The 14,809-nt window shown below is 46.4% G+C and overlaps 1 protein-coding gene across 1 annotated transcript in view; it reads right to left on the bottom strand.

The window, feature by feature from the left end:
- Positions 1-222: 222 nt before the first annotated feature.
- The window catches only part of LOC148146815 (putative G protein-coupled receptor 139), a 75,662-nt gene continuing 61,075 nt past the window's right edge, over positions 223-14,809 (bottom strand). The window contains exon 2 of the mRNA XM_087996920.1: positions 223-1,130. Within this exon, the coding sequence (XP_087853046.1) occupies positions 223-1,130 (908 nt within the window). The remainder of the gene's footprint in view (positions 1,131-14,809) is intronic.

A 14,809-nucleotide genomic window follows, 5' to 3' on the forward strand; every position in this document is an offset into this window, starting at 1 on the left:
ACTTTTTAATGAACATTTTTATTGTTTACAAATTGAAGTTATCGGTACAGTCAGTGGAATGGCGCCTTTTCTCACTGGTCCCTGAGTTGAGGGAAACATTGAAATGTGCCCCTGTGGGATAAGGTTGGACAAACCAGCACTACCCTCAGCCTGTTACCATAGCGACAGGCTGTTTCATTGCTCAAACATTGAACTGGAATGAGAAAATCCTGGATGGATTGATTAATGAATGAATTTGATTGATTGATGAATTTGGGTAAAGGGATATTTCAGCACATTCTTCAGCTGCTGTCTGAACTTAGTCTGGGTCACGGCATAAATCGCGGTGTTTGTGCAGCAACTGAGGAGCTGCAGCATGAAGCCCAATTCCATCACAAACCAACCTAGATACACAGAATCATACCCAATCCAGTACATCCGGTACCATATAGAAAACAGCATTAACGTTGACCATAACAGGATGAAATTGGCCGAGATCACAAACAGTAAAATGATGGATTTCTTTCGTTTTTGAATTTCTGGGTCACACTGACCATCCCAATTGGTCCGAGCCTGGAGTCTCCTGCGGGCTCTGCTGGTGACTAAAATGTGTCTGACGGTGAGAACATTGAGCAGCAGAATCAGGAGAAATGGGAGAGCCGGGGTTAGAATATGGTGGAGGAACTCAATTGTGGACCAGAACAGAGAATGACGAACAGCGATTGATACAAAACAAAACCAGGAGAGGTTCCTCAGCCAATACCAACGTGAGAACATAAAATACCAGAAAATGTTCTTTAAACAGCTCAGCACAGTCACTGCTCCCAGAACCACAGCCGCCGTTTTCTCACTGCAATATTTACTTTTCAGCTTCTGGCAACGAATGGCCACAAATCGATCAAAGGTGAAAGTGACGGTGAACCAGACAGAGCAGTCAGTGGCTGCATAAAGGAGGATGGCGTGGATGTTACACATGGGAATATTCCTCATGAAATCAAACTGTTTTTTAAAAATAATTGGAATTTGTCTCAATATCAGGTCAAAGATAATGACTAGAAAATCTGCCGCTGCCATCGCCCCCAGGTAACGTCTGACACATGGAGATAATCCACAATCTTTATAAAGCAGGACGTAAATCGTCACTACGGTAACTGTGAGGAAGGAAATCAAACACATTATCCATCAGCCTGGATCCATCCTCTGTTGGCAACACATTCTAAACGCCCACCACCCTCTGTGTGAAGTATTTACTGCATGTATCCCCCTTAAACTTTCCACCTCTCACTTTTCACCCTGGGAAAAAGCTTGTCTCTATCCACCCTGTCTATACCCTTCATGATTTTGTAAACCTCAATCAGGTCCCCCCTCAATCTCCTTTTTTCTGGTGAAAATAAACCTAACCTACTCAACCTCTCTTCATAGCTAGCACCTTCCATACCAGGCAACATCCTCATAAACCTTCTCTGCACCCTCTCCAAAGCGTCCACATCCTTTTGGTAATGTGGCGACCAGAACTGTACACAGTATTCTAAATGTGGCCGAACCAATGTCTTGTACAATGTCAACATGACTTGCCAGCTCTAATACTCAATACCCCGTCCAATGAAGGCAAGCATACCATATGCCTTCTTGACCACTCTATCCACCTGTGCAGAAACCTTCAGGGTACAATGGACCTGTACTCCCAGATCTCTCTGCCCATCAACTTTTCCCAAGGCTCTTCCATTCATTGTATCATTCACTGTAGAATTAGTCTTGCCGAAATGCATCACCTCACATTTTTCTGAATTGAAAGCCATCTGCCACGTTTCCGCCCAACTCTCCAGTCTATCTATATCCTCCTGTATTCTCTGACAGTCCCTTATGCTTTCTGCTACTCCACCAATCTTTGTGTCATCTGCAAACTTGCTGATCATACCAACAGTACCCTCTTCTAGATCATTTATGTATATCACAAACAACAGTGGCCCCAACACTGACCCCTGTGGAACACCACTGGTCACCTTTCTCCATTTCGAGAAACTCCCTTCAACTAATACCCTCTGTCTACTGTTGCTCAACCAGTTTTTTATCCACCTAGCTAGGACACCCTGCACACCATGTGACTTCACTTTCTCCATTAATCTACAATGGGGAACCTTATCAAACACCTTACTAAAGTCCATGAATATGACATCAGCAGCCCTTCCTTCATCTAACAACTTGGTCACTTCCTCAAAGAACTCTATTAAGTTGGTAAGGCACGATCTCCCCCACACAAAACCATGTTGCTCATCACCGATAAGCTCATTCCTTTCCAAATATCCAGAGATCCTATCCCTCAGTACCCTGTCCAGCAACTTCCCCACCACCGATGTCAGGCTCACTGGTCTGTAGTTACCCAGAATATCCCTACTACCCTTCATATACAGGGGGACGACATAAGCAACCTTCCAGTCCTCCGGCACCTCATCTGTAGTTAAGGATGCCACAAAGATATCTGTCAGGGCCCCAGCTATTTCCTCTCTTGCCTCCCTCAGCAACCTGGGATAGATTCCATCTGGTCCTGGGGATTTGTGCACCTTAATGACCTTTAGCATACCCAACACATTTTCCCTATTTATGTCAATGTGATTCAGATTAATCAAACTTCTGTCTCTAATCTCAAGATTCATCATGTTCCTCTCCTCAGTGAACACTGATGCAAAGTAATCATTCAGAATCTCACCCATTCTATCAGGTTCGGCACACAGCCTTCCTTCATTATCTTTTAGTAGACCAATCCTTTCTCTAGTTACCTGCCTGCTTCTTATATAAGAATAAAATGCTTTGGGAATTTCCTTAATTCTACTTGCTAAAGCTATTTCATGACCCCTTTTAGCCCGCTTGATTCCTCTTTTAAGACTTGTCCTCCTCTTTCGATATTCCTTCAGGGCCCATTCTGTTCTTAGCTGCCTAGACATTATGTACACTTCCCTTTTCCTCTTGGCCAGTCGTACAATTTCTCCTGTCATCCACGGTTCACGAATCTTGCCTTACCTTCAATGGGACATGCCTATCCTGCACTATCTTTAACCTATCTTTGAAAGCCTCCCACATCTCAAATGTGGACTTCCCTTCAAATAGCTGTGTCCAATCCACACTTCTGAGTTCCTGTCTAATTTTGATATAATTGGCCTTGGCCCAGTTTAGTGCTCTTCCCTTAGGACCACTCTCATCTTTATCTAAGAGTATTCTAAATCTTACAGAATTGTGGTCACTGTTCCCAAAGAAATCCCCGACCGCAACCTCTACCACCTGTCCTGGCTCATTCCCCAGTACCAGGTCCAATATGGCCCCTTCCCTCATCGGACTATTGACATACTGCTCTAGAAAACTCTCCTGGACGCTTCTTATAAATTCTACCCCATCCAGACCTCTGACGCTATGTGTATCCCAGTTAATGTTGGGAAAATTAAAATCTTCCATCACCACCACCCTGTTGCCTCTACATCTTTCCATTATCTGTTTACCTATTTGTTCTTCTACCTCACGCTCACTGTTGGGAGGCCTGTAATACAGCCCCAACAATGTAACCTTCTTATTTCTCAGCTCCACCCATAATGCCTTTTCCCTCGGCATCTTATCTTCTGCTCCATTAACTGACGTCCAGCCTGCCAAAAATAATGTCAATTATAGAATGTGATGGAGCCATACAGTTCCACATCAAAGAAAAAGGCCCTTCTGCCCATTAAGTTTGGTGAGATCCATTCGGCCACGCTGTTGATTTCTCCCCCAAACTTGACTCAACTGGCATGTTGTGCACAAAACAATAAGATGAAACCAATGCCTTGAACAGTTCATGTTCTATCATCACCTGCGATCATACAGACATCATCCCTTATTCGGAGAACGCCCCTACCTCCTTTTTATTTTTGTCTAACACTCCCAAATATAAAATGTCCTGGATATACAGTATCCAATATCGGTCAATCAGTAGCCAAATCTCTCTCATGTCATTACATCATATTCATTTCCCTCAGTGTATACATTGGATCCCTCGATCTTTTTGAGAATATAACACACATTCAGATAGAAGGCCTTTCATTCAGCTTTATAACCCATTATTCGCTGCTCCATTGTCAGCTTTTTTCCTCATTTTCAATGGTCAAGAAAATGTCTGACATCATCATGCTCAGAGAACCAAACCTTGATGAGTAATGTTTCATGAAGCACTATCGCTATGTCTGGGTATAAGACCAGAAGACATAGGAGCAGAAATTAGGCCAATCGGCACATCGAGTCTGCTCTGCCATTCAATCATGGCTGATGAGTTTTTCAACTCCATGATTCCACTTTCTCCCTGTAGCCTTCGATACTCTTGACAATCAACCTATCTGTTTTAAACAGACTCACTGACCTGGCCTCCACAGCCTTATGTGGCAGTGAATACCATAGATTCACCACTCTCTGGCTGAAGAGGCTTCTCCTTACCTCCATTCTAAAACGTCTTCCCTTTACTCTAAGGCTGTGCCCTCGGGTCCTAATCTCTCCTACAAATAGAAACATCTTTCAAATATCTACTGTCTCCAGGCCATTCTATATTCTGTCTGTTTCAATTAGATCCCCCCTCATCCTTCTAAGCTCCATAGAATATGGGCCTAGAGTCATCAAAAGTTCCTCATATGTTAAGCTTTTCATTTCTGGGACCATTTTCATGAAGCTCTTCTGAACACGCTCCAGGGCCAGTACATCCCTCCTGAGATATGGGACCGAAAGCTGCGCACAATACACCAAATGTGGTCTGACCAGACTCTTCTAGAGCCTCAAAAGTGCATTCCTGCTTTTATATCCAAATACTTTCAAAATAAATGCTATCATTGCATTTTCCTCCCTAATTGCTGAATCAACCTGCAAGCTTACCTTCAGAGAAGCCTAGACTAGAACTCTCAAGTCTCTTTTGAATTTTTTCTCCATTTAAAAAATAGTCCATACTTCTATTCTTGTTACCAAAATGCACAACCTTACACTTTCCCATGTTGTACTCCATCTGTCACTTCATTGCCCACTCTACAAACCTGTGCAAAACTTTCTACAAGGTAAAAACAAGGACTGCAGATGTTGGAAAGCAGAGTCTAGATTAGAGTGGAGCTAGAAAAGCACAGCAGGTCAGACAGCATCCGAGGAGCAGGAAAATCAACGTTTCGGGCAAAAGCCCTTCATCAGGAATAGAGGCAAGAAGTCTCTAGGGTGGAGAGATAAATGAGAGGGGGGTGGGGATGGGGAGAAAGTAGCAAAGAGTACAATAGGTGAATGGGGGTGGGGATGAAGGGGATAGGTCAGAGAGGAGGGTGGAGTGGATAGGTGGGAAGGAAGATAGGCAGGTAGGACAGGTCATGAGGACAGTGCTGAGCTGGAAGGCTGGAGCTGGGGTAAGGTAGGGGAAGGGGAAATGAGGAAACTGGTGAAATCCACATTGATGCCCTGGGGTTGAAGTGTTCTGAGGTGGAAGATGAGGCGTTCTTCCTCCAGGCGTCGGGTGAGGGAGCGGCGGTGGAGGAGGCCCAGGACCTGCATGTCCTCGGCAGAGTGGGAGGGGGAGTTGAAATGTTGGGCCACGGGGCGGTGTGGTTGATTGGTGCGGGTGTCCCAGAGATGTTCCCTAAAGCGCTGTGCTAGGAGGCGTCCAGTCTCCCCAATGTAGAGGAGACCGCATCGGGAGCAATGGATACAATAAATGATATTAGTGGATGTGCAGGTAAAACTTTGATGGATGTGGAAGGCTCCTTTGGGGCCTTGGATGGAGGTGAGGGAGGAGGTGTGGGCCCAGGATTTGTAATTTCTGCAGTGGCAGGGGAGGGTGCCGGAAAGGGAGGGTGGGGGGCATGGAGCTGACCAGGTAGTCACAGAGGGAATGGTCTTTGCGGAATGAAGAAAGGGGTGGGGAGGGGAATATATCCCTAGTGGTTGGGTCCATTTGGAAGTGGCAGAAATGTCGGCTGATGGCGTGGTTTAAGCGAAGGTTAGATTTTTGAGTGCGAGTAGCAGCAGAGGAAGTGACGAGGACCAGAGGGGCAGCCGGGAAGGTAAGCAGTGAGTATAAATTCTCACCCTTCGACACCAACAGCCATTTTGAGTGCGAGCAGCAGCGGAGGCAAGACGAAGCCAGAACACTGCAGCTAAGGTAAGGCAGTTTTTTTAAAAATTACTTACCGGTAGCGGACAGCGGTGTTTTCCCTTTCACAGAAGGAGGGGGAGCAACGGGGGAAGTGACGTGGACCGGAGAAGCAGCCGGGAAGGAAAGCAGTGACCATATATATCAGCAAGACGGCTAAACCCGAGACTCTACAACTGTAGTGTCTCCCACCCGCCCTCCTCCTCTAACCTAGTTAATAAGGTAACGTTCATTCTAAACTTCCTCTATTGGATATAAGTTTGTTATTAATTTTATAGCAACTTGAACTAAGCTTTCTACTTTAGTACTGAGTGGGTGTTCAGATAAGTGGGGTATGGATGGGCAGTTGCTTGCTCCTCCTGCAGAATGTGGCAGGTGGGAGACATGGCACACTCTCCGCTGGCTACATCTGCGGGAAGTGCACCCAACTCCAGCTCCTTGGAAACCGTGTTAGGGAATTGGAGCTGGAGCTGGATGAACTACGGATCATTCGGGAGGCTGAGGGGGTAATTGAGAGGAGTTACCGGGGGTTGGTCACTCCTAAGGCTCAGGATAAGATAGATGGGTTACAGTTAGGGGGAGGAAAGGGGACAGTCAGACAGTGCAGAGATCCCCTGTGGACATTCCCCTCAGCAATAAGTATACCGTTTTGGATACTGCTGGGGGGGATGACCTACCAGAGGAAAGCCATAACAGTCAGTTCTCTGGCACTGAGCCTGACACTGTGGCAAGGAAGGGAAGGGGGCAGAATAGAAAAGTACTTGTGGTAGGGGACTCGATAGTAAGGGGAATCGACAGGAGATTTTGTGGTCAGGATCGGGATTCCCGGAAGGAATGTTGCCTCCCTGGTGCCAGGATCCGGGACGTATCCGATCGGGTGTATAAGGTTCTAAAAGGGGAGGACGAACAGCCAGAAATCTTGTTACATATTGGCACTAATGATATAGCCAGGAAAAGGATCGAGGATATAAAAAGTGATTTCAGGGAGTTAGGATGGAAGCTGCAGAGCAGGACGAACAGAGTAGTGTTCTCTAGTTTACTACCGGTGCCACAAGATAGCGAGGCGAGGAACAGGGAGCGGGCACAGCTTAACACGTGGCTGCGCAGATGGTGTAGGAGGGAGGGCTTCAGAGATGTAGATAATTGGGATGCCTTCTGGGGAAGGTGGGACCTGTACAAGAAGGACGGGTTGCATCTGAACTGGAAGGGGACCAATGTCCTGGGTGGAAGGTTTGCACGAGTAGTTCGAGAGGGTTTAAACTAGTATGGCAGGGGGGTGGGAACCTGAGCTGTATACCGGAGGGGAGAGTTGATGCAGATGAGGCAATAGCAAGAGGTAGACCAGCTAGGGGGAAGGATTTTCCTGGGAAGGAACCAAGGGATCAGTTAAAGTGTGTTTGCTTTAACGCAAGGAGTATCAGGAATAAAAGTGATGAGCTTAGAGCATGGATCAGTACCTGGTGCTATGATGTTGTGGCCATAACAGAGACATGGGTTTCTCAGGGGCAGGAATGGTTGCTGGATGTTCCAGGGTTTAGAACATTTAAAAAGAATAGGGAGGAGGGAAAAGAGGAGGGGGTGTAGCACTACTAATCAGAGAGAGTATCACAGCTACAGAAGCTTCCCTTGTCGAGGAAGATCTGCCTACCGAGTCAGTATGGGTGGAAATTAGGAACAGCAAGGGAGCAGTCACCTCATTAGGGGTTTACTACAGGCCCCCCAATAGCAGCAGGGAGATGGAAGAAAGCATAGGTCGGCAGATTTTGGAAAAGTGTGGACGTGGTAGGGTTGTTATAATGGGAGACTTTAACTTTCCCAATATTGATTGGAACCTCCTTCGAGCAGAAGATTTGAATGGAGCTGTTTTTGTAAGGTGTGTTCAGGAGGGTTTCCTAACTCAGTACATTGACAGGCAGACGAGGGGAGAGGCTGTTCTAGACTTGGTGCTCGGAAACGAGCCAGGGCAGGTATCTTGTGGTGGGAAAGCATTTTGGTGATAGTGACCACAACTGCCTCACATTCTACATAGCTATGGAGAAGGAGAGGATTAGGCAAAATGGGAGGATATTTAATTGGGGAAGAGGAAACTATGATGCGATTAGGCATGAGTTAGGAAGCATGGATTGGGAGCAATTGTTCCATGGTAAAGGCACTATAGACATGTGGAGACTGTTTAAGGACTGTTTAGTGGGCGGCACGGTGGCACAGTGGTTAGCACTGCTGCCTCACAGCGCCAGAGACCCGGGTTCAATTCCCGCCTCAGGCGACTGACTGTGTGGAGTTTGCACGTTCTCCCCGTGTCTGCGTGGGTTTCCTCCGGGTGCTCCGGTTTCCTCCCACAGTTCAAAGATGTGCAGGGTCAGGTGAATTGGCCATACTAAATTGCCCATAGTGTTAGGTAAGGGGTAAATGTAGGGGTATGGGTGGGTTTCGCTTCGGCGGGTCGGTGTGGACTTGTTGGGCTGAAGGGCTTGTTTCCACACTGTAATCTAATCTAATCTAATCTAAAAACAGTTGTTGCAAGTGATGAATAAATATGTCCCTCTGAGACAGGCAAGAAGGGGTAAGATAAAGGAACCTTGGATGACGAGAGCAGTGGAGCTTCTCGTCAAAAGGAAAAAGGCAGCTTACATAAGGTGGAGGTAGCTAGGGTCAAGCTCAGCTCTACAGGATTACAGGCAGGTGAGGAAGGAGCTCAAAAATGGTCTGAGGAGAGCCAGGAGGGGGCATGAGAAAGGCTTGGCAGAACAGATTAGGGTGAACACAAAGGCATTTTACACTTATGTGAGGAATAAGAGAATGGTCAAAGAAAGAGTAGGGCCGATCAGGGGTAGCATAGGGAATTTGTGTGTGGAGTCTGAGGAGGTAGGGGAAGCCCTAAATGAGTTTTTTGCTTCTGTCTTTACGAAAGATACGAACTTTGTAGTGAATGAAACCTTTGAAGAGCAGGTGTGCATGCTGGAATGGATAGATAGAGATAGAGGGAGCTGATGAGCTGAAAATTTTGTCCAACATTAAGATTGACAAGTCGCCAGGCCCTGACCAGATTTGTCCTCGGCTGCTTTGGGAAACGAGAAATGCAATTGCTTCGCCACTTGCGAAGATCTTTGCATCCTCGCTCTCCACTGGAGTCGTACCTGAGGACTGGAGAGAGGCAAATGTAAATCCTGTCTTCAAGAAAGGAAATAGGGAAATCCGCGGCAATTACAGACCAGTCAGTCTCACGTCTGTCGTCTGCAAGGTGTTAGAAAGGATTCTGAGGGATAGGATTTATGACCATCTGGAAGAGCATGGCTTAATTAAATGCAGTCAACACGGCTTTGTGAGGGGCAGGTCATGCCTCACAAATCTTATCGAGTTCTTTGAGGATGTGATTAGACAGGTTGATGAGGGTCGAGCTGTGGATGTGTTGTATATGGACTTCAGCAAGGCATTTGATAAGGTTCCCCATGGTAGGCTCATTCAGAAGGTCAGGAGGAACGGGATACAGGGGAACATAGCTGTATGGATACAGAATTGGCTGGCCACCAGAAGACAGCGAGTGGTAGTAGAAGGAAAATATTCTGCCTGGAAGTCAGTGGTGAGTGGTGTTCCACAGGGCTCTGTCCTTGGGCCTCTACTGTTTGTAATTTTTATTAATGACTTGGATGAGGGGATTGAAGGATGGGTCAGCAAGTTTGCAGACGACACAAAGGTTGGAAGTGTCATTGACAGTACAGAGGGCTGTTGTAGGCTGCAGTGGGACATTGACAGGATGCAGAGATAGGCTGAGAGGTGGCAGATGGAGTTCAACCTGGATAAATGCGAGGTGATGCATTTTGGAAGGTCGAATTTGAAAGCTGAGTACAGGATTAAGGATAGGATTCTTGGCAGTGTGGAGGAACAGAAGGATCTTGGTGTGCAGGTACATAGCTCCCTTAAAATGGCCACCCAAGTGGACAGGGTTGTTAAGAAAGCATGAGGATCAGTGGCTTTCATTAATAGGGGGATTGAGTTTAAGAGTCGTGAGATCTTATTGCAGCTCTATAAAACTTTGGTTAGACCGCACTTGGAATTCTGTGTCCAGTTCTGGTTGCCCTATTATAGGAAAGATGAAGAGAGGTTGACTGAGCTCAGACCTTTTTCATTGGAGAAAAGGAGGAGAAGGAGGGGACCTAATTGAGGTATACAAGATAATGAGAGGCACAGATAGAGTCGATAGCCAGAGACTATTTCCCAGGGCAGAAATGACTAACATGAGGCGTCATAGTTTTAAGCTGGTTGGAGGAAAGTATAGAGGGGATGTCAGAGGCGGGTTCTTAACCAAGAGAGTTGTGAGAGCATGGAATGTGTTGCCAGCAGCAGTTGTGGAAGCAAGGTCATTGGGGACATTAAAGAGACTACTGGACATGCATATGGTCACAGAAATTTGAGGGTGCATACATGAGGATCAGTGGTCAGCACAACATCATGGGCTGAAGGGCCTGTTCTGTGCTGTACTGTTCTATGTTCTATGGTCTATGGTAGGGTGGAAGGTGAGCACCGGGGGGGGTTCTGTCCTTGTTGCGGTTGGAGGGGTGGGGTCTGAGGGCGGAGGTGCAGGATGTGGATGAGTTGCGTTGGAGGGCATCTTTAACCATGTGGGAAGAGAAATGGTGGTCTCTAAAGAAGGAGGCCATCTGGTGTGTTCTGTGGTGGTACTGGTCCTCCTGGGAGCAGATACGGTGGAGGCGGAGGAATTGGGAATACGGGATGGCATTTTTGCAGGGGATAGGGTGGGAAGAGGTGTAATCCAGGTAGCTGTGGGAGTCGGTGGGTTTGTAAAGAAATGTCAGTGTCAAGTCGGTGGTCATTAGTGGAAATGGAGAGACCCTTGAAGGGGAGGGAGGTGCCCGCCTCCTCAATCCCATCTATCACTTTACCTATCTTTGTATCATCTACATACTTAGCCAGATTGCCACAGTTCCTTTATTTAGATCATTAATGTCTAAAGTGAAAAGTTGTGATCCTAACACTGAGCCTTGCAGAACACCACTTGTCACTGGCTGCTATCCTGTGAAGGAGCCTTTTATTCAAGAATAACAAACCATTCTCATTGACGTTTGGGGTGGCATGGTGGCTCAGTGGCTAGCACAGCTGCCTCACAGCACCAGGGGATCTGAGTTCAATTCCAGCCTCAGACAACTGTCTGTGTGGAGTTTGCACATTCTCCCTGTGTCTGCGTGGGTTTCCTCCCACAATCCAAAGATGTGCAGGTTAGGTGTAATATTGGCCATGGTAAATTGCCCATAGTGTTCAGGGATGTGTACGTTAGGTGTAATAGTCTGGGTAAAAGTAGGAGAATGGGTCTGGGTGGGTTAGTCTTTGGAGGGTTGGTGTGGACTTGTTGGGCTGAAAGGCCTGTTTCCACACTGTAGGGATTCTAATCCTGTATCTGTCCCTAACAGTATGTGTAGGAGCATCCAGCACACTGTCCTTGTGGAGGAAGAGTTTATCCCCATATTGACGATACTGCTCACTGGGATAAATTATTCTAAGTCAGTTTAACAGAAACTAATGACTCCAGTGACACAGTGACTAGTACTGGGTCCTCAATTATTTACAACCTTTAGTAACGATATAGAAAAAGGAAACAAATACAATCAAACTAAATTTGTCAATTATGCTAACACAGTTAGGAAGCAAAATTATCAAGAAAAGATAGAGAGTCCGTAAATATATAATCAATGAGCAACAATTCGGCAGATGGAATATAACGTGAGCAACTGTGAATCTGTGAATTTTTCAGGAAGAATAAAAGGCAGTATATTGCATGAATAGAGAGACTTTACAGGACTTAGTGATACAGTGTGTACTGGAGGGTTCACTCTGACCTGTTCAGACATCGTGAGTGTTGCTCCATCTCCCTGGCGGTCTGCTCCCTGATGTTCCCAGTGGCCCCATTGCTCTCGGTTCACACACGGTATTTTAGTTTGATTGTTTGGTGGTGGGGACTATTGAGAGGGAGAGTACATTGAGCAGTGTATCAAGGAGACAGCCTTTATCCGAGGTGCCATTCTTTCTTTCTCCATGGAGACCTGAAGATGATGGGAATGGCTGACTGCTTCTGAATGAAGAGACTGTGGCTGCTGCCAGGACAGTGGGTATTCACCAACATGATGTACTGTGCATGGGCACACTGCAACATTCATGGAATGAGACTTCCTTCAGTTTGTCTACCTCTCCACATTGATATGGGGACCTGCAGAGCCATGTACACAATCAGGAATCCCACCATACTGGGAAAACAAGAATATATCCTGCTGCTTTCTGTTGAGGGAAAAAAAGAATATTTTCCACATCCACCATTAATATCCTCCATCAGTGAATGATGACATTGATATCGACATACTGGGAGATGATGAATATCTCACCCACTTCTGCCTGGAAAGTTCCGGATCCTAGAAGCTGAATGAAACTGTGACCCTAACAGCCACTGGCAGCACTGTCCTCCCCCTGGTGTGACGCTGCAGGTCATATTGAATGAGGTGACACAGCTCTGTGACCAGCTCCTTGTTCAGTCAGGGTCCCCTCACACACTGCTCCTGGGATAAGTTTAGCTTGGGAAGCTGGTCTTGGAAAACCCGGGATGGATACAGCAGATCCCTTTCCCCACCCACACTCACTCCGTGGTTTCAGAGCTGCCCCACTCTCCAGCCCCTGCTCCATTTGTTGTTCATATTACAGACCCAGATGCTGTAACTACAGGCCCCATACTCCATCCAGAGTTGGGTCACCAAATCCTCAGGTCTCCCTGAATGTCTGAGGCGGGTCACAGCACAACCTCCAGAAAACCATCCCCAGCCCCTCCATTAACTTTTTAATACCAAGAATCATCCAGACGTCCCTGAGCTACACGTTGGATGTTAGGTCTTTTACAATAATACTCATGGGACTTCCTCGTGTTACTGACCGCACAATCAGCTGAGAGGGACAAACTTAGGCTTTCAGTGGACAGGCACAGACCACGTTTCAAAGATACTGGAACCCTCCTGTCCAACATGAAGCACCAAATGGGGCACACCGGGAAGTGAACAACAGTCAGACACACACCATTTAATTGTTTCTGAGATTCATAATGCCAGCACCTGATACACATGGGAGGCAAAACCCGAGGCCAGGAAACATACCGACGGACAAAGATTCCAATTAAAAACAGAAACAGACAATTAATTAATCGAAAACGTGTATTGGAAGTATGAAGGAAAAAGACAGGGGAATGGGACTAACTGGAGGAGTGAGACTTGGAGTATCCAAATCACATAATGAGAACATTGCCAGATCAGTTGAAATGGTTTGTTACATCAAATTCTGGATCTGCCCAGATACCATAAACTGGAACAAGAAGAGAGGCCAGCATGGAGAGCTGCACAGACTATGCCAGTCTATTGCACAGTAAACTGGACTATCTGCCCATCATAGAACATAGAACATTACAGTGCAATACAGTGCAAGGCCCTTCGGCCCTTGATGTTGCGCCGATCTGTAGGACCAATCTAAAGCCTATTTAACCTACTATTCCATTCTCATCCATATGCCTTTCCAAGTCTACTACTGTTGCAGGCAGGCCATTCCATGCCCCAACTACTCTTAGGTTTGTTGCAATGCTTTGCCAGTGCATTGGGAGTGTACCTGAACCAAATAACTAGGAGAAAGTGAGGGCTGCAGAAAAGCACTCAACTATTTGAGCCTGTTACTCAGGAGAAGAAGGAGGACATCTATTTCCACAAACCAGGTACACAGGAACAGGAGGCAGTCTTTCAACAGCTCGAGACTGAGACACAGGAAAAGCTGGAGGCCAGTGAGCTCGCAGGATCCTGTTACCCAGGAACAGGAGGAGGTGACTCACTCCCTAGCAGTATAATACACTGGGAGAGAAGGAGAATTGGCTTGTTACAAACAAAAACATATGAATAAGTTGGAGGAGTGGGTCATCCAAAGTGCAACAAGACCATGGCTGATCTGATTGTGACTCCCCATTCCATATGTCAGAGATTCTCCTCTCTGCAGCCACTGCTCCCACTTGCTGGTCATGTTGCAGATCCCAATGTTGTAACTATAGTCAACATGACTTAACCAGAGTGGGTCATCAAAGTCTTCTTTCTTTGTGTCTGTGCACAGCAGCGTAAAACCCAATCTCTAGGAAAATATCCCCAGCATTTCTACAAACCTTTCCATCCCACAATTATGTCAAACTCCTCTCAATTTCAAGTTAGAATCCTGGTCTGAAACAATAACAGTAACCTCATGTTACTGAGCTCATGGTCAGCAGAGAGTGACTAACACAGGCGGTCAGTCAACAGGCACAGAACAAGTTAAAAGGCGTAATCTGAAAGCTGTTCCGGGAGAGCAACACAAAGGGCCAGGAAAAGATATTTATGTTAAAACGGGACAAATAATTAATGCAAAAATATGCAGGTAGACAGAGAAATGGGAGGAGCTGGAGCTGTCAGACTTTGGAGGATTGATCAGAAGAATGAGATAAAATAAAGGCATTGCCAAATCAACTGAAACGTTCCGTTCTACCACATTGTCAATTCACCTCAGAGAACCAGTGCAGATACCGTAAAGCCAGAGGAGGTATCTGTACATCATGCAGCACTGTGCAGACCAGGCTAGTGTACTGCTCAATACAGCCTGACAATCTGTCCAGGGTGGACCACCGCGCAGTCCACTCCA

This window comes from Chiloscyllium plagiosum, unplaced genomic scaffold (assembly GCF_037043375.1).
Source record: "Chiloscyllium plagiosum isolate Xiang-an unplaced genomic scaffold, Cpla_swu_hap1 HiC_scaffold_19, whole genome shotgun sequence".
NCBI lineage: Eukaryota > Metazoa > Chordata > Chondrichthyes > Orectolobiformes > Hemiscylliidae > Chiloscyllium > Chiloscyllium plagiosum.